Source organism: Raphanus sativus, chromosome 5 (genome assembly GCF_000801105.2).
Source record: "Raphanus sativus cultivar WK10039 chromosome 5, ASM80110v3, whole genome shotgun sequence".
NCBI lineage: Eukaryota > Viridiplantae > Streptophyta > Magnoliopsida > Brassicales > Brassicaceae > Raphanus > Raphanus sativus.
Genome location: NC_079515.1, coordinates 23,795,719 through 23,817,805, shown reverse-complemented (window position 1 = coordinate 23,817,805; position 22,087 = coordinate 23,795,719). Strand labels below are relative to the sequence as shown.

At 39.7% G+C, this 22,087-nt stretch overlaps 4 protein-coding genes across 7 annotated transcripts; 2 read left to right on the top strand and 2 right to left on the bottom strand.

Moving 5' to 3' along the window:
* The first annotated feature begins 1,841 nt into the window (after window positions 1–1,841).
* LOC108861524 (uncharacterized) lies at window positions 1,842–3,680 on the top strand. 2 transcript variants are annotated; one of them, XM_018635404.2, is made up of 3 exons: window positions 1,842–1,941; window positions 2,077–3,283; window positions 3,367–3,680. In XM_018635404.2, the coding sequence occupies exons 2-3, from the start codon at window positions 2,098–2,100 to the stop codon at window positions 3,549–3,551; spliced, it is 1,371 nt and encodes a 456-aa protein (XP_018490906.1). In that variant the 5' UTR covers window positions 1,842–1,941; window positions 2,077–2,097; the 3' UTR covers window positions 3,552–3,680. The 2 variants fall into 2 exon arrangements, with proteins under 2 accessions (XP_018490906.1, XP_056842018.1); XM_056986038.1 differs by having other exon boundaries at window positions 1,895–3,283.
* A 757-nt stretch (window positions 3,681–4,437) lies between these two features.
* Window positions 4,438–14,391, bottom strand: LOC108861523 (brefeldin A-inhibited guanine nucleotide-exchange protein 5). Of its 3 annotated transcripts, XM_018635402.2 has the most exons (33): window positions 14,239–14,391; window positions 14,021–14,144; window positions 13,564–13,817; window positions 13,322–13,443; window positions 13,189–13,247; window positions 13,016–13,073; window positions 12,855–12,939; window positions 12,558–12,752; window positions 12,108–12,166; window positions 11,831–11,900; window positions 11,677–11,745; window positions 11,213–11,335; window positions 11,080–11,133; window positions 10,902–10,990; window positions 10,708–10,804; window positions 10,514–10,612; window positions 10,182–10,376; window positions 9,995–10,105; window positions 9,739–9,923; window positions 8,968–9,588; window positions 8,410–8,827; window positions 7,839–8,078; window positions 7,605–7,728; window positions 7,351–7,499; window positions 6,778–7,134; window positions 6,413–6,579; window positions 6,101–6,336; window positions 5,844–6,010; window positions 5,610–5,723; window positions 5,374–5,510; window positions 5,031–5,289; window positions 4,834–4,929; window positions 4,438–4,738 (listed from the first exon to the last, which is right to left on the bottom strand). In XM_018635402.2, exons 2-33 carry the CDS (start codon window positions 14,121–14,123, stop codon window positions 4,673–4,675), a joined length of 5,178 nt encoding a protein of 1,725 aa, XP_018490904.1. In that variant the 5' UTR covers window positions 14,124–14,144; window positions 14,239–14,391; the 3' UTR covers window positions 4,438–4,672. The 3 variants fall into 3 exon arrangements, with proteins under 3 accessions (XP_018490904.1, XP_018490905.1, XP_056842017.1); XM_018635403.2 differs by having other exon boundaries at window positions 5,610–5,720; window positions 14,021–14,364; XM_056986037.1 differs by having other exon boundaries at window positions 14,021–14,363.
* A 967-nt stretch (window positions 14,392–15,358) lies between these two features.
* On the top strand, window positions 15,359–16,506 carry LOC108861734 (protein FATTY ACID EXPORT 2, chloroplastic). Its single transcript, XM_018635670.2, has 3 exons — window positions 15,359–15,831; window positions 15,961–16,095; window positions 16,205–16,506. Exons 1-3 carry the CDS (start codon window positions 15,435–15,437, stop codon window positions 16,342–16,344), a joined length of 672 nt encoding a protein of 223 aa, XP_018491172.1. The 5' UTR covers window positions 15,359–15,434; the 3' UTR covers window positions 16,345–16,506.
* A 128-nt stretch (window positions 16,507–16,634) lies between these two features.
* On the bottom strand, window positions 16,635–21,749 carry LOC108861735 (indole-3-acetaldehyde oxidase-like). Its single transcript, XM_056986012.1, is given in 12 exon segments — window positions 16,635–16,963; window positions 17,067–17,256; window positions 17,370–17,447; window positions 17,449–17,472; window positions 17,556–17,651; window positions 17,728–18,684; window positions 18,762–18,980; window positions 19,057–19,266; window positions 19,489–20,076; window positions 20,079–21,277; window positions 21,280–21,312; window positions 21,394–21,749. Coding segments are annotated over 12 exon segments (3,954 nt in total). The 5' UTR covers window positions 21,527–21,749; the 3' UTR covers window positions 16,635–16,736.
* Between the last annotated feature and the right edge of the window lie 338 nt (window positions 21,750–22,087).

Genomic DNA, 22,087 nt, shown 5'->3' with positions numbered 1-22,087 from the left:
AGACAAGAGCCGACAATGGTGAAACTGAAAGAGCTTCCACCACCCGGAGACCAGGACCGGTGTCGACGGAGCTATAGGAGCCTCCATCTCCCGGAGATAAAATCAAGCTGACGGAACGCTTCCACCGCACCTTAACCTCTTCACGGCCGCTTCTTAACTCCAAAAACAGAGCCACAGCGAGTGGAAACTGCTCAGAACTCACACAAGGCGGACGACGGAGGAGGCGGAGAGAAAACAACGGACGGATGCTATTTTCTAACAGACGACGGGTTCCGACGACAGCACGCGCTCATGCGGCGGCCGTGCGCCGGACCCAAGATAGAGATCTACTTTCTCTTTCCTCTCTCTCCTCTAGTGTAAATAAGGAGTTTTACTTTTTTCTAGTTACACAATTTCATTATTTTAAAATTTCAATACAATACAATCTATTTATATTATTAGTTACAAATAATTTTATCTGTAAATTCGTGCATTAAAACCTAGTTGGTTAAAATCGTTATTAATTAATAGTTACATTTATTTATTAGATCATGCTATTGATTATATTAATATAATAAAAATTAGTCAAAAGATATATTATAAATTTATTTAACTAGATAAGTCAGTAAAACTGATGTAATAAAAATTAGGCAATTTTTTTAAAACTAAATAGAAAGACAAAAATAATTTCTATATATATTATTTTATTATCTAAAAAAGAATATTATTCAAAGTACTTTTAAAAATAAAAGATTTATTTTCATATATATATAATGTTGTTGTATGAAAACAATATCTTTTAGTTATAAAGAATTAAAAATGAAGAAACATAATACATATAATTAAATTTTGATTAAGTGACGAAGCTCATTTTTTCTAGGTTTTCTAGATTCATCAGAGTTCATTACATTTTAAGAAAGAGTTTATGAATGACAATAGTCGTGCAGTTATGTCAAATTACTAAAAATAAATAAAAATTTGATTTGTAGAGAGAAAATAAAGAGAATTAAGAAAAGAAAGTAGAAGAGAAATGAAGGTTTTGTTTTTTTTATACACAAGGTTAGTTAAGTTAATTTGTGTGTGTTTTTTGTTATTATACCTAATTTCTCTAGAACTTAGCTAAAGATTTTTGATAATAAAAAAATGACAACATTGAAAGTAGGTTTAGGTATTTTATTCGGATCCAAAGACACGATTCGAAACCAATCCGAAAATACAGATTCAGACCTGGGTCCGAATCCATGCTAACTACTTATTTGTTTTTTTTCCGGATCTGTGGGTTTCGGTTTGGGTCTGGTTCCTACCTGAGATCTGATCGGGTATGAAAATTATTGTATATATTAGGTATATTTGGGTAATTGTATATTTTGGTGTTTTGATATTTTTTTAAGTTTCGGATTCTGGTATTTAGGTATAATTTCAGGTTTTGGGTAAGATTTTAGATTTTCAGAAAATATAATTCGGCTATTCAGGTAAAATTTTGGATATCTTTTGGGTTTCGGACCTGATTCCTGGCTAATTTTCGGTTATACGAATATTTTTTCGGTTTTTTTTTGCAGTTCTTCGGCTATTTTTCGAATTTTCGGGTTTCTTTCGAGTTTTCGAGTCCAACTTGGATACTTGGGTCTTTTTGGAGTTTTAAATATCCGAACCTGAAATACATCTGAAAATTACGAATATTTTACGGGTATTGGAATTATAAATCTTTATCGATCCGAATCTGACTCGAAATTTTTTAAATATATATATAGGTCTAAATTTCTAGGATCCGAAAGATCCGAACCCGATCCGAGGACCCGAATATCGAGGCCTTTCAAAAGAAAAAAAAAAGAAAGAGGAACACGTAAAGCCTCCTGGGCCCACCAATATAAGAATAATACCCTAGAAGACTTGGTTATCTTGTTTAATCCGATAATTGATAGGTGGTAACGTGATTTGCTTGTATCGTGATCAAAAGCACAGGTTTCTTCCTCTTATCGATCCGTTGATTTTCCTTGTTTAATTGAAATCAAAGCTAGCTAGGGTTCTTTGAGCTAATCGAAAAAAAAACTTTTGTTTGTGTGTTTCCCATCTCTCTATATAAATCCCTTTTTGCAGATTTTCGATTTCATCATATATATGGCTACTTTTAATGGAAAAGTTAAAGACAAGATCAATTTCAAGTATGAAGATGATGATGATGATGGATATGGCTATGGCTATGAAGAAGATTCGTCCACTCTTGATTCAATCCCAACCAAAACAAAGCCTAGTTACCCCATCATCCACGACCACTCAGAAGAAGAAGAAGATTACGTCGATGACGGATTCGACTCACCTGAAACCGTTCAACAAAAAGTAGACGTCAACTTGAAAAACGTCTTAACCGGTTTGATCGCGATCGTCACCGGTAGTAACAAGCCCCTCGATGAGAAAACTCAATCCTCTTCTTCATCTTCCAACGTCTCTTTCCTCGGCTCCTCCGTCTACATACCAAGCGCCCCGCCACTCCTCGAGCCCAACTACAGCGTCTACAAGGACCTCCTCGAAGCCGAGCCTCCCCACTGGCTCCCCGACAGCTCCACCACCACCTGCATGCACTGCTCCCTCCCCTTCACCCCCCTCACCCGCGGCAGGCACCACTGCCGCTTCTGCGGTGGGATTTTCTGCAAAAACTGCTCCCGAGGGAGGTGCCTCATGCCCGCGAGGTTCCGCCAACGGAGCCCCCAGCGGGTCTGCGACTCCTGCTACGAGAGGCTCGATCCTCTCCAGGGTCTCCTCATCAACTCCATCAGCAACGCCGTGCAAGTCGCCAAGCACGACGTTGTTGATTGGACGTGTGCGAGAGGGTGGTTGAATCTGCCCGTTGGTTTATCCATGGAAGACGAGATCTACAAGGCGGCCAATACGTTGAGAGGTTACTGCCACGTGGCTAGATCGGACCCTGAGAAGTCCATACCTCATGCGCTTCTCGGTCGAGCTAAGGGTTTGGCTATCCTAACCGTCGCTAAAGCTGGGGCTTTCGTGTCGTACAGTGTCGGGACCGGTCTGGTCGTCTCGAGGAGATCAGACGGGTCCTGGTCGGCTCCGTCCGCCCTGCTTTCGGTGGGGCTTGGATGGGGCGCTCAGGTTGGAGGGGAGCTGATGGATTTTATAATAGTGCTGCATGACTTGAAAGCTGTGAAGACGTTCTGCAGCAGGATGCATTTCTCTCTAGGCGCGGGGTGCAGCGCGGCGGCTGGACCCGTAGGGAGAGTCTTGGAGGCTGACCTCCGAGCTGGCGATAGAGGCTCTGGCCTCTGCTATACTTACAGCCGTAGCAAAGGTTGTTAATTGTCCATCTCAATCTTATAAGTATTTTTTGGATTTATATATTAGAGGAGAATTTTGAATGATTTTTGTTATCAGGGGCATTTGTGGGAGTATCGCTTGAAGGGAATGTGGTGATGACGAGAAGGGACATGAATGTGAAGTTCTATGGTGATCCGTATCTAAGCACCTCAGACATTCTACTTGGGATGGTTGATCAACCCAAAGCGGCTCAACCATTGTACTCTGCTCTCAAAGACCTCTACGCAGGTTTGCGTCAGTAGTCAGTTTCAAACAACTCAGTGTGGTAAAAACTTTTTATTGTACATGTACATAGCAATTATTTCTTTCTAGAACTTATGAAATTTTAGTATTTGTTTTAATTTAAATTAAGGATTGTTTACCGTCTTTCATTCAACAAATTTATATTTATGATAACTAGAATGAAAAGAAGAAAGAAAAAACCTTGCATTGCAAAAAAAAATCTTGCAGAGGAGGAGATGTCATTTTTTTTTATAGAAAAAGAAAAGGTACAAAGAAAGAAGAAACGTGAAGCTAAGGGACAAGCGAGCCATTAGAGGTCTTCTGCCTCTAATTAGAAAGACTCTACAGTTTGGGCACACATGTTCCAACCCGTCCGCTTTCGCATAATCCTGTCACAATAATAATCATTAATCAGTACATACCACACAGGCCATTGAGTGGCTTGTTTGTTTGCTTTCCTTGAAGGCACCGAGGCCAGGCTTTCTGTCACATCCGAATTGAGCCCACTCTCCACACGATCCACAGTTCACCCAGTCACCTGTGGTGCTACTTCTTCAACCACAAGCAAGAAAGCTTATTAACTAACATCCATCCTGACGTGAAAGAATATATAGAGTTGAGTGGTTCTTAATGTAACCGGCGACATATTAAGCAACATTCTCCATCTACATCATCACGGGCATACTCAATACTCAAGTAAATATGTCTCATAGTGTCTTAGAAAAGGTCATACTTTTTTTCTTTCGCTTCTTAGACATTATTAGATTAAGAACTGGTCCTGGTCCAAGCGACAGAAAAAATTGAAATCGAGAAGGAAAGATAGCAACGGAAACACAATGTCTAAGAAGCGAAAGAAAAAAGTGTAACGGATACGTAAGCGGGCAGGTGTCTAACAGTAATAGAAAATTAAGAGTGAACCCAAAATATAATAAAAGTTCTCAAGGTTTTAAAGTTTGACGTGCATAAGAATCTCAAAAACAGCTGATAGGGTCTAAGTACAGATTAATCGATATGTCAGGAACAAGCATCATCTCTGATCAAGAGAAGAACCACTCCAATGTCGAAAAGAGAGGGAAAAAAAACAATGACCCAAACTGTGGGAAGCAAGTATGCTTTGTCACAATTCACAGGCTTCGATCATTTACTGTTGTAAAAGTGGCTTCAATTGTGCTGTGAAAAGGTTGGCTAATGCACCTCGTATGTCCATCTGCAAACAGAAAATAAAATTAAAAACTCTACCGGTTATAATAACGTTTGTCTATAGATGAAACTAGAACATGTTTAATTAAAGGTGGAACTTGCCTGTTCACAGCAGACAAGCCTCGTGAGGAGAGGGTAGAACTCTCTCATGTGTTTCCTGAATATTTTGTTGTTCATGAAGCACATTCCTTCCAGAACCTGGAACAAGATGACATCAGCAAATTATCCTTAGTTTATTTTATTTTATATATAATCTTAGCGATGTATTATTATTATTATTATATTTATTAATTTATTACCTTGACAATCACGGGAGAACGTAGCTCAAGTACCCGGTGAACATCCATGTTGGTAGACTCCCCCAAAGAGGACTGGAGATCAGATGTTTCTTTCAGCACTTGTTCACAGAAGGACACCAGCTTTTCTTCAGCTGCACCTTCGAGTTTATCTTCAGTGTCATCGGATGCAGCATCCCCAAGCCCAGTTGTTGTCTTATGTAAGACATCCATATATATGTTGGTTCCTTCTAGCTCTTGTCGGAGAAGGTTTAGAGGTGGCCTGTAGTATAAACGAATTGTTGGAAGATGAATAATGTCTTAAACTATATAACTCAGTCCAAAGGCTTTGTTTTGTTCCTCTAACCTTTCCGCGGAAATGTGATTCATTCGGGTTCTGAGGTTAGAATATGAATTGTAGGAAGCAGCAAATTCTATGAAAGAGAATAAGATGTCCATGATGGCTATCTTCTGTGCTGTTTTCAAATTACTCCAGTATTTTTTCTGCAGAATTAACATCAAACACAGAAAGATGCAATGTTAAGAGTTTGTGCCCTAAGACCATACAGTATATAGCTATAAATAGAGAAGACATCTTAATACCTGGATACTGTTGATAGCACCAAGTAGTAGTAATTGTGTGATGCATTTGCCTCTAATAGTTCCAAGAGCTGGGCTCTCTTCTTCTCTGTTGTCGGGCTCTGCAGGATCCACCTGCTGCAGGAGGAAGTAGTAATTATTGATGAGTATTCCTCTATTTATCATATTTACTCGGCGAAACGAGAGAAGTATGTATGACAAGCCAGCCAGGGTGTGTGCTCGTGCATAATTAATTACCTTATGTGGAGAAGAGGGTACAGACACCTCTGCAGCAGAGCTCTTTGGTTGAGATGTGAGATTCCTGAGAAAGAGATTGTCCATGAATCTCTGGCCAAAAGTCTGAGTCCGCTGGATACTCGGATCATCCCCTTCTTTTTGTGACCTTCCAGATGACGAAGGACGACCTTCACGAGGGAACATCAAAGTCAAAAAAACATGGCGTTACACAAAATTCAATTGTCTTTCAACTATTCTAAAATGTTTAAAGAGGAAACCTTCAGAATTATCATCCTTGAACTGTTTTACAGATTCTTGGGAAGCTCCAGGAGTACCAACCCTTGGAGATGCCTGGGGGGAGCCTTTCCCATTATTATCCGGATTATTATGATCAACTCGTGGAGAAGCAGTGGCATCAGCCTCTATATCTCCTGTCACAACCAGGTTCTTATTCGGATTGTCAAAACCCAAATCATTTAATAGCTCCAGCGGTTGAGTTGTGTATGATGCATCTCTAGAAACCGAAAGAAAAAAAAAAGTTAGATAGCAACATTTGTAGATGAACTTTTTGGTGATGAAAGATGGGTGACCTTATGCTTTTCAAGAGCATATCCCAGTCGCCCTCACTAAATTGGTGGCCTCCAACCTCTATGAGGTGAACCAGTGCTCCTAAAGAAATTGAAACAACCGTCTGATCTGATTTCTTCGCACAGTCAAGGAGCAAGCTTAAAAGTGGTGGCAGCATAAAACAAACTTCCTGCTCCAAAGGTGAAAATCCAATGGTCAAATTCGCAGCACACAATAATATGTTCTAACTTTGCATGTCAAGAAGAAACATTTTCTGTACGGTTTCGTGTGATAAACATGACATATACTGCAGCAGGTGTGAAAATTAATTGAGAAACAATGGATTGGATGCGGACAGAGAGAACAAATTAAAAATCTTCATCAGTACCTTGTAGAATGTATTAAAGAGATTGCAGAGGAGCTGAAGGGAATGAATGCTTGTTTCACGAAATTGAACATCCCCCGACGATATTAAACCTTCCTTTCCAGCATGACTCACATGATCGAAAATTGGAAACAAGATGCGATGGAAGATGCTTTCCCAGAAAGGCGTGGAGAACTTTTTGCCTCTTTCATTCAGCAAATCAAACAACACCTCCAGTGCGCAGTTTCTAACTTCAGGTCTAAAATCTGATGTGAGATCAGATAAACCAGCAAGCATCGGATACCAGTAATGCTCTGTCACATCAAAAGCTTCATCCTCATTGGTATCGACGGGCTTGAGAACACCACCCGGTATAAGTCCCTAAGAATCATCACACGCTAGCCAAATGAGTAAATGTAGTTCCAGAGGGAGAACTTACAAGAAAGTGAGGAAATCTGAAGACCGAGAAATGTGCGGGAATTTAAAGACAGAGCAAAAAGTAGATACGAACAGAAAGGAGTGTGGGATATAAGAGTAAAGTTATAACTGAAGAGTTAAATGCTGAAATGTCAAGCTACATTTAACTTGAAATCATACCTCTGCAAGCCGATCCTCGCATATTCTGAGAAGGGCAATAGCTTTCAGGCTTATCCGGTCTGAAGCTTTGTTATTGGCAAACCGGATGAGACAGTTGACGCAATCCATGAAGCAGTCACCGATCACCTGGTCAAAGTGTTCCAGAATAACTGCAAACAAACTAGTGGTTACAAAAACGTCTATCCAAACAATGGAATGAGAAAATACACTAAAACTATGATAAAATTTCAAGAGTTTGATGGACAGTTTGTTACCTTGCTCCACATTCTCAAATGATTTTTCAACTATGGATTCAACATCGTCATCTGCAGCTGCTGTAAATATCATAAAAACACTCCTCCATCCCGATTTTATACTTCCAACTTTAGATTTGATCATCTAAAAGAAAAAAAGATTGATTAGGTGATGAAAATATGGCTGCATACAACTGAGTAACAAAAACAAAGGAAACATATTAATATTCAAATTAGCAAAGACCAGCAAGCAACCTGAACGATGCAGTCAACAATTAAACTCCTTATGGTCTGACTTTGAGTATTCCGCATGATAATAACGAACGGTTTGAGAATATCATTTTGAAAGGTGAAATTGGTGAGCTCAGCACGTTCCAAATACTTCATCCCGAGCTGTCTAAGAGAATCTATGGCATACATTGCAATCTTTTCATCATGATGGCTACCAGCGGATACGAAATGATCAGCAAGGACAGACCATATTCTTGCCCAGACCTGGTATGTGAAAAGCAAACACAAATTATGTCATATAGCCTAAGATACATAATCTATCAGCACTTCAACATTACTTAAACGAGAGACACAAAATCTAACAGCACTTCAACATTACTTAGACAAGGGAGTCGGAAAACAGTTTTATAACAGACACCAAAACAGAACAGAGAGCAACATTAACATATTTCCCACTTGACTTTCTGATTATGTTATGGTTAAGGCTGCTTATTCTTAGCGTATACATTGCATGAGGTGCAAGGATTCGGTATGTGTTGTCACCTATCATATGTAACCATGCACTTAGAAGATTAGAAGACTATCAGAAGAGTACCATTCGAATACGAGCTATATTGTAATAACTGATCTCAACGAGCTTCTGCAAGCTGAAAACCCGGGCAGGAGACTGTTTCAGTTCTTCCGCTGAAACACCACATAGAGCAGTAAAGAATTCCACAACAGATTCGCTGGGCAGCTTCACACTGTTTACAAAAACTTGTTCAGCCGGTCTCCCAGCTAATTCCTTCAATGATTGAACAACCCCATCCCTGGATATCTGGTTTGATCCATGCATTACTGTTGCAGTAATCCCAGGAGTAGAAACAATGAATTCAAGCCGAGAAACACATTCTAAAACTGCATTCCAGGTATCTTGAAGGGTATCAGGTTCTGAGTCACACAGAGCCAGTAATATCCTTAATGCTTCAACATTTTTGCTCCGCATTTCTTTTGGAGCATGCAAGAACGTAAACCTATGGACAGTTTGGCGAAAAATAATCAATATGCCACAGATTTCTGTAGTTTACATAAATAGCCAATACACAACGAAACCTAAATAAATACTCCACACTAAAACATAAAAGGCAGTATGAAATAAGCGTTGCAGGTTTACCTGACAAGCGATGTTAGAAAGGCATAGCGCATTGTATCCATTCCAAGAACAAAAGCAATATGTATGCCAGCTTTAAATCCTTCCATGCAGAGAAGAATTCTTGGTTTGTTATCACCTACTTCCATTGTAACGGAGAAAGCAGCAAGCAGAGGCCACCCAACAGCTTCAACCATGGGCCTTATTATGTCCACTTGCTCTACAGTGTGGAAGACTCCTCTTTTCACTCCATCCTTTCTGAAAATTTCCTGTGTTTTCCTAACAATATCCTCAGTCTCAGACTTAGCATCGGCTGCTGATATTCGTTTTGGCAAACCCAGATTAAGAATACTGACAAGACCACCTTCTCCTCCTGGCCTTTGACTGTTGATTTTCCTTATGCTGCTGTCATCATCTTTGAGTTTTATCTCTTCTTTTACAATAGAATCATATATCTCTTCCAGAAGTTCAGTTGGAGCACAATCTTCGGGATCAGTTGTAGCATTCATACGTATAAAATCAGATTTTGACATTTTAGGCCAAACCATTGGATTATGCGCATCTGTATTTAACATGATAACTGCATAGGCTAGAACATAGGCAGTATCTGCATTCTTGAAAAGACCCGGATTGTCTGCGCAATATCTACTCAAAGAAAACAGTGGAAAGAAAATGTTAGCTACCAATGGGGAAAAAAGATAAATAGACAAATATAGATTTTCAAATCAAGTAATAAATAAAAGCTTAATATTTGTATTTAACTCAAAAGACGATCTAAGGAGAACATATCATTACCTCTCTGCAAACTTTTCCATAATGCGATCAATTTTTTGAGCTTCTCCTGGAAGTCTGAAACCTTTGAGAAATTCACGAATAGCTGTATGAAACTTCATTTCTGAAAATTTCATTGAATCAACATATGCATGCATAACAGCAAGAGGAAACTCCTCGTGTTGGCCCAGGTAATCGCCAATCATGACCTACACATAAGAATGGTTATACCCCACCTATAAATACGGAACATAAATTCTGCACAATACGACTGTCGCACCTTTTTTAAACTCGAAGTACTTCTTAGAAACTGAGCAACTGAAGCAGGATTCCTTTCGACCAACTTGTTTGCTATTAGATATTCTATACCCTTCACAGAATTCCTGTTGAACTGCAAAAATCATTACCAATGCGTTAGCAATGTCATTATTATAGTGACAACCATCAGGATGTTAAACAATAATAACCTCGGAGATAGCAGCCTCCATTGTGGATTTATGAGCTTTAGCCTTCTCAAAGTTGCTTGGCACATCTTCCCTACTTTTGGTTTCAATTGGCTCCCCAGCAGAATCAGAGTCCTCGTTTACATGTCTTGTACTATTTTCTGCCTCTCTCCTTATTCTCTCCCAATCAACAAGTGATTTAAGAACGTTCACCAGGCACTGGAAAATTTTAAGAAAAAGGTTCTCCTAATTGATTATCCAATACTTCACAAGGAACCAGATCAAATAAACAAACTAATAGCAATTTAGAAATTTATTTATGGGTGCAGGTATAGCAAACGTGACATGACGCCTACCTGAAGGGAAGAACCTTTAACTGAAGCTGTTTGCGAAGCAACGGCAGGATTGGGATCAGTACTTTGAGTCCCTTGAGCAATTTTGGAGAGCGTTGTTACCTAGAAGAAAGGAAAAAGATGCAATGTGAGCCCTAGCTATTAGTCACATTGCTGACATACAGTAGTTATATAAACAAGAAGAAAATGGAACACACCATGCGTTCAAACAAGTTCGGGGCCTCTAGATCACAATCGTAGTTTACATAAACATCAACAAGCATCTGAGGATCTTTACAGACTTTTTCAAGCATCCTGCGAAAAACAAAACACAAAAAAAATTGGTCAAATTCACAGAAAAAGTGATAGTATATTGGTTTAACAGATAATACAGAGCAGAATAACATTTTACCTAAGAACACCCATCTTTTGGTCATTGGGACACTCTGAGCTATCTAATGATCGTAAGACGATGATGGGGAAAAAGATACCAATTTCACCCTAAAAATGAGATTTAGGATCAGAAATGTGGTAAAAGGTAACAATCATCGCAAAGAAGAAATTTTAAACAGGAGACATCAGATGCTTACTTTTAAACTATCTCTGAACCGAAGCAAAAGCACGGAGAATATACCAGATGCATACTGTCAGAAGATAAATTCTAGTTAGATACAACATTCTAAAGTGAATCCTCAAAGATCTACAAGAATTGGAAAATCAAACCTGAAATATGACGGAAGACTGAGAAACTGAAGCTCGCAACAATGCATATGAGAGGTACGCTTTCACTGAATCAATAAAGTGAAAGTTCTTCGTAAACGAATGACTAACTCCTTCTAGCATACCCTGCATATTGCAAACGTATATGTTGCAGAAAAGATGGTCAAACTAACAAACAAAAAGAACCTTCAGAGAATTGCAACATTAGTAACAATGTCATCAATCCTTCTATGTTTTCTGAAGCTCAGCGTAAGCAAAGCGGTGAATATAGGCCTTGCACAACATTAAAGTTATGAAGATGGACAGTAACTGTTATGAGTGTAAATACAACCTAGAACACAAGGCATGTCTCAGATATTTAGGCAGAATGCAACAGACAGTTCATAGTAAGAAGTAAGAACAATCATGTATTACAGCTCTATTTGACTATACAATAATAAAAGTTCATATGATGTAACTAAGTTTACCTGAAGAAGTTCAAGAGACAATATACGGGTCTTGGTTGTGACTTCATCACTATCTTCTTTCATGCCCATCTGATACAAAACTTGGAAAATATGTCACAGAAGCACCACATATAGCTAGTCAAAGATAGAGAAATGGAACCCTCAAAAATCCAACCTTGCAAAGGGTGCGGAAAACTAGCAATGCATCACGCTGTCCAATACTCATGCTCTCTAGCTCGATGCCCCTACGGAATTAAAATGAATCGAATAAGAAGACATGCCTTTTACAAAGCAAACAAGCCGAACCCATTATTTCCTAATCGTAACAGGTAAGTATGGGCATAAAGTATGTTCAGTCATAAGTAAGATTATAGGTGTAAGACAGGCATGTGCGTTAACTTGTTTAGGAAAAACTTAAATTCAGATATTCTGCAGAGTGGTATGAACAGTACCGTTTTATCTTCTTGCCATCTTCAAGATGCACAGCTTTGTCAAGGGCGGCTTCTAAACCCTGATCAAAGAATTAAGAGCTTCATCTCCGCAGAAGCCAACAACAATATACAAGACTGAAGAAACAATCTTCGAGAACTTCTTCCAGACTCACAAAATTATATTTCTTACAAAATTCAGTCAGGAGATTCTATAGAGCATACGAGATGCATACGTCACAGAACTATATAATGAGCGGGGCGTGCGAAGACAAATGACTACCAAATATCTCTACTTATCCAAACGAAACAACGAGTATACGACGTCGGTCTATAAAAGAAACGCTACAAAATATATGCATTTCTCTTTTACTAGGAATTTATATTTATAACCTTTTTTAATAATCCTTTTTCTGGAAACTGTAAAGCACCACGGCAACTGAGAAAAGTTTGAGATATAAGCTCAAGACCAACCTTAATATCAGCACCGCCCACAAGGGTCTGCAACTCTTCAACAGAAGCCAGAGTTGTGTCTTTTGCTTGAGTGAGTGCATCTCCTAATGTCATTTCTTTCTCACTTTGGTCAGCTGCAATAATTTCTTCAGTTTTAAGGTTTGAACGGTCGCCTGAAGCATGTTCTTCCTGAGACGCTGAAGATGATGTGGACACCTAAAATTGTACATTCAATTATCAGCGCATCCATACAACAGCTACTTTGTTTTTACGCAATCAATAAAACAAACGCCACACTGAGAAATTCAAATTCCTTACAATGTCAGTTTCCATTCTCCGGAATACAATGCTTATCATCTGAGTCAACATTGCTTTAGACGTTGCTTGGTTTATTGGGCTCTTGCTACATGTAAAAACTGCATTTAGAGATTACAACTGGAGTGATGAAAAAAACTCTGATAAAAGGAGAGAAAGTATACCTGTTTAGAGCAATATTATAGCAAACTCGAATAACTCCCAGCAATGGTTCCCCGTGTACTGCGATCAAAACATATTATAAGAAATCTAATTTGATATTGCAAGAACAATAAATACGAAACCGGTTCAGCCATCTAAGAGTTACAAAACATAGCTTTCTACATCAGGGGCTTACCTTTGAACTTTCCTGAAGCAACAGCTGTAAGAAGAACCTTCAGCACTTGAAGTACAGTGCTGCACAAAATTTTCAGCTTTAAGAACTGGTGTGGACAATCTCAAGAAGTTTTGGAAACACAGAGGGCACATACCTATCTGGTGATGAATTATCAATACAGCCGCAAACCATGTTTAGAATGTCGGTGAAAGGTGCAGAATTCTTCCCGCCATCCAAACCCGGATCCCCCTCCAAATGATCGTAGGCAATGAGTTTCTGCTTGCAACAAACATTTACAGAACATCAATAGAAGGACTGGAGGAGATACATAACAGACTTACAGGAATCTTAGAAAAGCAAATTTTAAAGAAATAAGAAAGAAAAAAAAAGGCATACATGAAGACAGTCCAAAGCAGCATCAAAAATCTTCAAGTTCTTCGTCTCAAATGCAAGGCGTAGAGGCTTCAGAACAAGCTCCACTTCAGCTCCGCCTAATGTGTGTCCAGCATTTGCTAAGGAAATGTTGATAGTCCCGCTTTTTGACTCGGCCACTTCACCACTCGGTTGATCTGCTTCTCCTCCAGTTTTTGCACCGTCACCTTCATCTACGCTCGAGGATGCAGGAGGCTGTGTAACAACCTTGGAACCATCTGTAAAAAATCACAAAATGGGAGCTAAACTAGTTAGCAAAAAATATCGGAAGTTCAAAGGAAGTATAAAGATCAATTGACACCTAAGCAGACTTCTCCTTATCCTACCGTAGAACTAAGCAACCTAATTCGCATAGCGCGTTCACAGATACAAAGTTGATCTAAGGCCTAACAACTAGCAGATGAGAGAGGGAGATCTGAACCTTGATACGCTTGAATGGCTTTCTGGAGATCAGGAAACTTCTTGCCTCCAGATTCCTTGAGCATCGTCTCGAATGCTCGGGTCACGAATCCACCTGCCGCCATATCTTATTCGCGAAATTCCCCCTAAAAACAATCAAACACTTCGATCGATCGAACGAAATAGAAATAGAAGTAGATCGTCGAGGGAATTGAATCTCTCTCTGGAGAGAGAAAATGCCTGTGCTCTCTGGTTGTTTTGATTTATTCCATTGACCGAAGAGGAAGAGAGATCTGAAGCAGCGAAACGAGCCACTAGCTAGATCTATTTTCTCGTTTTTTTCCTTTTAAATAACAGGAAGGAAATGTCTTACTCGTCGAAACGATGTCACGCCCATTTGAACCGGAATTTTCAAGCTTTATTTATTCCGGTTTCTCTGTCAGATTTTTCTTTTGTTTTATATAACTTAGGCTATGGTTACAAAAAAAAAAAAAAACTTAGGCTTTAACTTTTTACTAGTAGTTTTTACTTTTACCTTTTTGATTTTAAAGTTTTAGATTTTGGTTTTTAATTTACAGATATTGGTTTTGACTTTTGAATATTTTATTTTTTATATTTTGGTTGTGCTATATTTTTAGTTTTCTAAAAACTACTGATTTATTTAAAGTATACAAAAACTATTAAAATATTTAGAAATCACCACTAAAATATATCAAAATATTTTGATTGTTAAAACCTGAAAATAGTTAACACATAAGTGTTTTTAGATTTTAATTTTTGTTTTTCATATTTTATTTTAAGTTTTTAATTTTTTTTTAATTTGATGTGTTTATAGTTTACATAAATATAATAAATTATTTTAAAGCAGTAACTAGTTACTAGTAAAATATGTTGATAATTTATATTTTTATCACTAGATGTATTAAAATATGATGCTTGTTATTTAAACCATTGAAAACTCTAAACTAAAAGTCCAAACTTAATAAAATGTAATGTTTAAGAAAATAACAACAACAAATGTGTTATAATCTAGGGCCTATTTGCCAAAAAAAAAACAAAAAAAAAGGAGTAATTAGATTTTTAGTGATTTTCAGTGAGAGATTAGAAAGATATAGGAAGAGAAAGAGGGGTGTTTTTGGTCAGATACTGAATTTTAGTTATTTTTATGTGCACATGGAGTAATTTTCTTATACTAAGGAACGACCATGCTGTCAAATCTATATATGGTGGGTCATACTGAATAGTGCGTAGCTTTACCTTTAAGGCCCATTATTGTTGGCCCAAATGCAAGAGCCTGAGGAAATTGTGACGAAGAGAGTGAGTAATCAGCCCAAAAAGTGTATCTGTTCTTCTTCCTTGAGTCGCACCATTTCAGAATCGATCGCCATCTCTTTTGACTTTGTTTGGCAAATTATTTAGTTGTCAAAACGAAGAAAATGGCGGAGTTGCTACTGAGTTCGCCGGCACAGTCTTCTCTCCTTAACGTGAGACCCAGGCTCCTCCTCACCCCTTCTGCTTCTTCACCGATCCAAAGTCTCGCCTTCACTAACTCCAAAGGTTTCCATCCTCTAGCGTTCAAATCCGGTCGTCACCAAAGACTCCCCTTCGGTGCCAAGACTATTACGGTTAGATGCGCAGTAGATTCGGGAGCCAAATCTGTTGAAGTTGAACCTGCGATCGGCGGAGGAGGAAGTGATGGTGGAATCGGAGGGGACAAGTTCGGCGGCGGCGGGGGAGGCGGCGATGATAATGAGGAGAAAGAGGAGAGTGGTGGGAAGACGCCTTTGTCCATGTCGCAGAAGTTGACTCTCGGTTACGCCTTCCTTGTCGGAGGTCAGATTCGCTTTTTAGGGTTTCTGTTTTTTTGAATTTGGCTTATCTAAACTATGAAGTTGACTTATTGAGAAATGTATTCAATCCGTTATGCTTTACCTCTAAAAGTGATGATTCAATATGTAACAGTTGGTGGGCTGATGGGTTATGTGAAGAGCGGAAGCCAGAAATCAGCGATTGCGGGTGGAGTTTCAGCTGCTGTTCTGCTCTTTGTCTTCCGTGAGCTCCCTACTAAACCTGTTCTTGCTTCAACCATTGGTGTAGGTAAGGAAAGAACAGAGGTTTTTTTTTTTACTTTTTTTCTCTATGAATGAAAAAAAACTATATTCTCTCATAATAACGCCTGAGAATTGTGTTTTGTTAAACAAAAAAGTGATGGCGGGTGCATTAACGTGGGTGATGGGAACTCGGTACATGGGTTCCAAGAAGATATTTCCGGCTGGAGTCGTGTCCTTCATGTCTTTCATTATGACCGGAGGATACATTCATGGCATCATGCGCAGCCTTCACTAAGCAGCAGCAGCAGCAGCAGCAGCATCACTTAGCTTTGCAGTTGTGTCTAAACGTTTTCTCGGGCTTAAATTGGAGACTGTTTTTTTTCGTTCTTATGTAAAAACAGCTTTATGCTTTGTTTTGTTTGAACCGTACCAGAAATAAGAAAAGAACCTTATAATTTGTTGGCAGTGGTGTTATATACTGTTAGGTAGTAGACGCCACTCGCTTGATCTCCCATTTTGCTAAACAATCGACAAGAACCTTATAAATTGTTATGTCTTTGTGATTTTAGTCGTTCTTTGAAAGCATAACAATCAACTGGTGTTTGAATTAGTAACGCTATGTATATTAAGTATAAGATAATTATATCGAAACACCTAGTCTTAAGCATATAAAGATTTTCTGTTAACTCATAAACTCGAGTTAACTAGGGATTTCCACTCCAAATGGCTTTCAACGACGTCTAAACCACATAGCTCCTTGACAACGGGCATTGAAGCTGGAACTGGCAACTGAAACATTAAACTCGGACCATTCTCACCCTTCCACATCCTTAGCTGTTTCCGCGCTTCTTTAATCGCCTCTCTTGTAGCGCAGTGCACCGAAGCTGCCAGTAGCAAAGGAGGCTCTCCTGAAGCTGTATTTACATACAAAAAAAAAACTATATGATTGAAAAGTTGATTCCTAAATATCTGAAAATGTTTTTTTTTTAATTTTTTGTGTGTGTAAAAACTACGGACCTTTAGAAGAGAGTACACGCTTTTCATGGCGTCCACTGTTCAGCATCTCGACGTTGAACTGTCTTGGGATGGTATCTACAGTCGGTATCTTGTATGTCCATGTGCTGTCCGTCATAAGCAGTCCTTCTGAATCGGTTAAGTACTCTTCAAGCATGAAAAAACCAAGTCCTTGCACAAAAGCTCCTTCAATCTGAAGACCGAATTAAAAAAAAATAAAAAAAACCATCACAATTGTAAGGGAAGAAGAATATCATCAGTGTGTATGTGTTTGTGTGCTCTACTATTATTATTATAATAATTCACCTGTCCTAAATCGACAGCCGGATTGAGGCTTTTTCCGGAGTCATATAAGATATCTGTCTGTAGAACCGTGGTCTGTCTGTCCGGTCACAAGGTCTACCTCAACCTATATATTTGATTGATAATTAATATTACCAAAAGTTACTCGATTTCTCTGGGAGAATACACAAAAGAGAGAAAGAAGCTTACCTCGCTAACTGCAACACCATAGTTAAGGTACTTTGTGGGAGTTTCTTCTGGAGTATACAAGTCACTAGCTGATAAGCTCACTGACTGAGCATAGGCCTGCGTTTGTACATAAAAGAATAATTAATGAAAGAAAAAAAAATCAAGAAGCAATCAGTGAGTCTCTTTAAAAAACCTGAGAAATCAATTTATTCCAGCTGATGGGACCACCCGATTTCTCCATCAGAGGTTTCAATCTCTTGACCAAGGTTTCGCAGCAGAGACGAACAGCTGCGCAGCTTCCCTCGGATGTTGTGCTACCTCCTGTATAGTTTCCTTGGACCATACTTAACGTATCTGACTGTACAACTCTTATCTTCTCCAGTATCTCTTCAGCTCCATCGCATTTGAGCGAACCGAGAGCATAGCTAGTCATCTGCTTCACCTTTGTCCATAACCCTTGTCCCAGCTCGATCCCACCGACCTCAACAACTACCGTTCCATCGCTCAAAACGCTTACTCTCCCTGGAGTTGCAAACATCGAAACCGGATAAATGATCGGTACTCGAGATATCCCTCGTTTTCTCCATATGTTAGACCCGTTGAACTCTCCCACAATCGAAACCCGCTCTTCGAACTTGGAAGACACGCCCAGCTTATCCCACATGGAAGACAGAGTATACTCGTCTGGCTCCCCAGCAGCATTCTTGTAGAAGAGAGCCAAGCTCTCGTACGTATGGAGATTAATCTTTCTTACGGTATCTGCCTCCAAGGAGAGGCTAGATGCTACGTTTTCGATCACGGCTTCGGCGATATACGTGCCCTGAACATCCCCTGGCGCTCTCATGATTGCTTTGCTCACGAGGTTCGTTTTGCAGAGTTTGATATCGAAAGATAAGGCTCCCCAGTTGTACTTCTTCAGCGCCCCTATGATATTCGACGGCATCAACATGCTTAAGCCTAGAGTGGCTCCTGCGTCAATGAGTATCTCTAGCTCCAAAGCTGTGATCTTCCCTGTGGATTTGAAACCAACGCTGTAGGTTATCTGCATTGGATGCCTCCCACCAGTCATGATCATATCCGTCTTACGGTTTACGTATGTCCGCACAGGACGCTGCAGTTTGTTAGCAGCAACAGCACATGCTGCTGCAACCTGATACAATGCAAAAAAAAAAAATTATTAAATTATTTATTGGTACTACTTTTATGAGATGACACATGAAAACTAACCGGCATTGATTTGACAGCTTTGCCTCCAAAACCTCCACCGACACGTCTTGTTATGACGCGGACCTTGTTTTCAGGGATGCCTAGGCAAGAAGCGACCGTGGAGTGTACGTACTGAGGGATCTGACATGAACTATACACTACAATGGAGTTGTCTTCATCTGGCACTGCTAGAGCTGTTTGTGTCTCCATGTAGAAGAAGTATTGCGACCCAAGTCTTATCTGTTTCATATTACAAAAAAAATGTGATGGAGAGAGAGAGAAAGAGTGAGAGCTAGACTAGAATCACAATGCATACTTGGGAGCTGAGAATTCGATGATCAGCTTCAGACATTCCTTTTGATGTGTCTCCAACTTGTTGTGGGTATAAGAAAGGATAAATCTCAAACATGCTAGATTTCTTAACAGCCTCTTCCACTGACAAGATGGGTGGTTCCAAATCCTTTGTTTCGTAATCAACTACCGCAAGACTAGCTGCAGTATCCGCATGTCTCTGCGTATCCGCAACCTTCAATTTTTTTTATGTTTTTTGATGCTAGTGATGATGGAACATAACTTAAAGCCAGGACGGCCAGTTCTGCGCAAAGCCTAATGAAATACTGGTCTTAACCAAAAACAAAAAAAAAAAAGAAAATTTAAACCTCTAAATTTGTAAAAAAAAAAAAGAAAAAATTTAGTTGGAATCTTTAATAAATTATCTATAGTGTTCATCATTGACCATTAGACTTACCACGAGTGCGATACATTGGCCAACATGAACGGTGAACTCATCCGCGAATAAGGGCTCAGTGAAAGATGCAAACTTAAAACCGACATTCTTTCCACTTTTAGGAACATCCTTGCAAGAAATGACTGCAACAACTCCATCAGGTACCGAGTTTTCCTTGAAACGAATACCTTTTATCTTTGCGGATGGCTTTGTGCTGTAGATGAAAGCTCCGTAGAGGCAGTTCGTGGGCGCTGGAATATCATCCACATAAACAGCCTCCCCAGAAGCTTGAAGTGAAGCTCCTGATTTAGTAGCAGGATCACCAACCGGATAAAATTCTTTGTCTATGGGAGGAAGACGCTGTGAAGAAGACAACATCGGCTGATCCATGTGGTGGTACACATGTTTCTCTGCTGTTATTAGTAAAGAGTGAAAGAAGTTGAAAAGAAAGCCTGGAGCTAAGCTTGATCTATAAGCAGGATTGCTTGTACCCTCTTGTGGCTTAACGATGTTGCCAAGTAAGGTAATAGCTTGATACAGAACGTTGTAAGTGATTACTTTACCGGAGAGGAAATCCTCAACTTCCTTACGCCATTAGGTGTAAGCTCGTAAGCTCCGAAAGCTCCGAAAGCCAGTCTACAGCTAATCACTTTTTTATCATCCTTCACTTCAGCTAAGAAAGCAGCGTTCAAGTAAGCCAGAGCGCTTCCCTGCGGACGAGGCGATGCTCTGTAGGTTTCAAACACCAACTCTCCAGAGTTTGCTTCACGACGACGATGCCAAAACGGTATTTCGATACTCAGAACCAGATCATAAGCATCGAGAGGAGGTCCCTGGAGAAACTGTTCAAGTGTCACCTTCTCGCATCCTCCTCCTCTCGACGAAGAGCTCATGATGTTAACCGATGCGCCAGCTGCAAGAAGTATAGTGGCCATGTCGGAAGGAAAGCCTTTCCTCTGAGCGATAACAAGATTTCCTCCAACGCTAGCAGAGTTCCTGACAAACCTGGCGGCGATCTTCTCCATATGAGAAGCGAGCTTCCCAAACATTTTGTGCTTATTATTGATCTCTTTTAGAGCAGCGATCACTTTAGATATCGTCGCCGCAGCTCCTATCTCAACCCGATCGTGACTTTCTCTTATGTTTCTCATCTCGGCTATTCGAGTAAGATCCACGTATTTATTATCGTAATCCCGCTCTTTTTCATCCTTGTAGTATCCTGTACTAGTATTACCCGCAACTAGTACTACATGATCACCATTAGCCTTACAAACTTTAAGTATAATTCGAAGCTCCTCGACACTCGCCGGGCTGCACCATCTAAGCGCCGTTCCAGAGTCAATAGACTTACTCTCATCCTCCTTGAGAAACTCTGGAAATGTACAGACACGGTCCTCGCTATCAAACCGTGGCAAACTAGTCTTCTTACAGAAAGAGTTGAAACCGAGATCCTCGATGTCTACATCAGAAGCAAAGCTCTTGCAAGCGTCGACGATCGGACGGTATCCGGTACACCGGCACAAGTTCCCGGAGACAGCTTTCTCTGCTTCGACAGCTGTGAACTCAGAGGAAGAGGAGGAGGAAGATTGAGAGTCTAAGAGAACAGAGAAGAGAGAAACAGACATTCCGGGCGTGCAGAAACCACACTGAGAGGCGTGGAAACCGGAAAAGCGATCGTGGATGGTGTGGAAACCGTCTCTGCTGTTTCCAAGTCCTTCTGATGTTGTGACGCTGCAACGGTTTATGGTGCAGAGGAGTGTGAGGCAAGAGGTGACTGTGAAATCTTCCACTTTTTTGAGGATGGGATCGTTTTGGAGAGGAGAACAACACAAGCACCACATCCTCCTTTAAAAAAAAGCAGACAAGAAGAAGAAGTGTTGTGAAAGAAGGAAGACGAAAAGGGTAATGAAGTAGTTAGTTACTGACCTTCGCCGCAGCTGAGCTTGACGCTCTTGAAAGGAGTCTGGTAGCGGAGGAACTCTAACAGAGTTGTTGAAGGGTCCACGGAGGAGAGGGCAAGCTCGAACCGTTGTCCATTAATGGCGAAAACCAAGCTCATTCTCTCTCTCTCTCTCTCACTTATGGTTCATACTTAGTCTGACTCCTGTTTTGTCCACGTCTAAAAGAGATATCTTACCGACTCTCAGATCTTTCAGGACAATCGCTTTCACCACTAAATTGAGTCTATTTTGACTTTTCCTATATTATATTTTCCTACACTTGTGTTACGTTTCCAAATGGTTTAATCCCCAACTAAAGGAAACAATATGTATATGTACAAATCTTTAACCAAAAATGTAATAGCTTATCTTATCACACGTTGCAAATAGATGCCTTCCTACCATAAAATTATGATTGATTTTTGATCTTTTAAGGTTTTTTATGGGCTACAACGCAAAGAGCAATCATATCATATATGAATACCTTTTCAAAGTAACGGGGGAAAAACAACTTTATTGATTAAACAATACAAAAAAAGAACAGCTTTAGTAATAATAGAGAAGCACAATGATTCTGTGTGTGAAAAGTGTGTGATTCTCTGTGTGAAAAGTGTGTTGAAATCAAAGCACAAAAAGATATGGAGGTGACAGTTAAGCGAACGAGAGTAGTATCAAAACGA

Coding starts and splice junctions, on each gene's coding strand:
- LOC108861523 (XM_018635402.2), bottom strand. CDS start 14,123: ATGGCGGCAGGTGGATTCGTGACCCGAGCATTCGAGACGATGCTCAAG. Junction 10,613..10,707: donor CGAACTTGTTTGAACGCATG/GTGTGTTCCATT, acceptor CCTTTCTTCTAG/GTAACAACGCTCTCCAAAAT. Junction 6,337..6,412: donor ATGCTCTTGAAAAGCATAAG/GTCACCCATCTT, acceptor TTCGGTTTCTAG/AGATGCATCATACACAACTC.
- LOC108861734 (XM_018635670.2), top strand. CDS start 15,435: ATGGCGGAGTTGCTACTGAGTTCGCCGGCACAGTCTTCTCTCCTTAAC. Junction 15,832..15,960: donor TTACGCCTTCCTTGTCGGAG/GTCAGATTCGCT, acceptor AATATGTAACAG/TTGGTGGGCTGATGGGTTAT. Junction 16,096..16,204: donor TGCTTCAACCATTGGTGTAG/GTAAGGAAAGAA, acceptor TAAACAAAAAAG/TGATGGCGGGTGCATTAACG.
- LOC108861524 (XM_018635404.2), top strand. CDS start 2,098: ATGGCTACTTTTAATGGAAAAGTTAAAGACAAGATCAATTTCAAGTAT. Junction 3,284..3,366: donor TACTTACAGCCGTAGCAAAG/GTTGTTAATTGT, acceptor TTTTGTTATCAG/GGGCATTTGTGGGAGTATCG.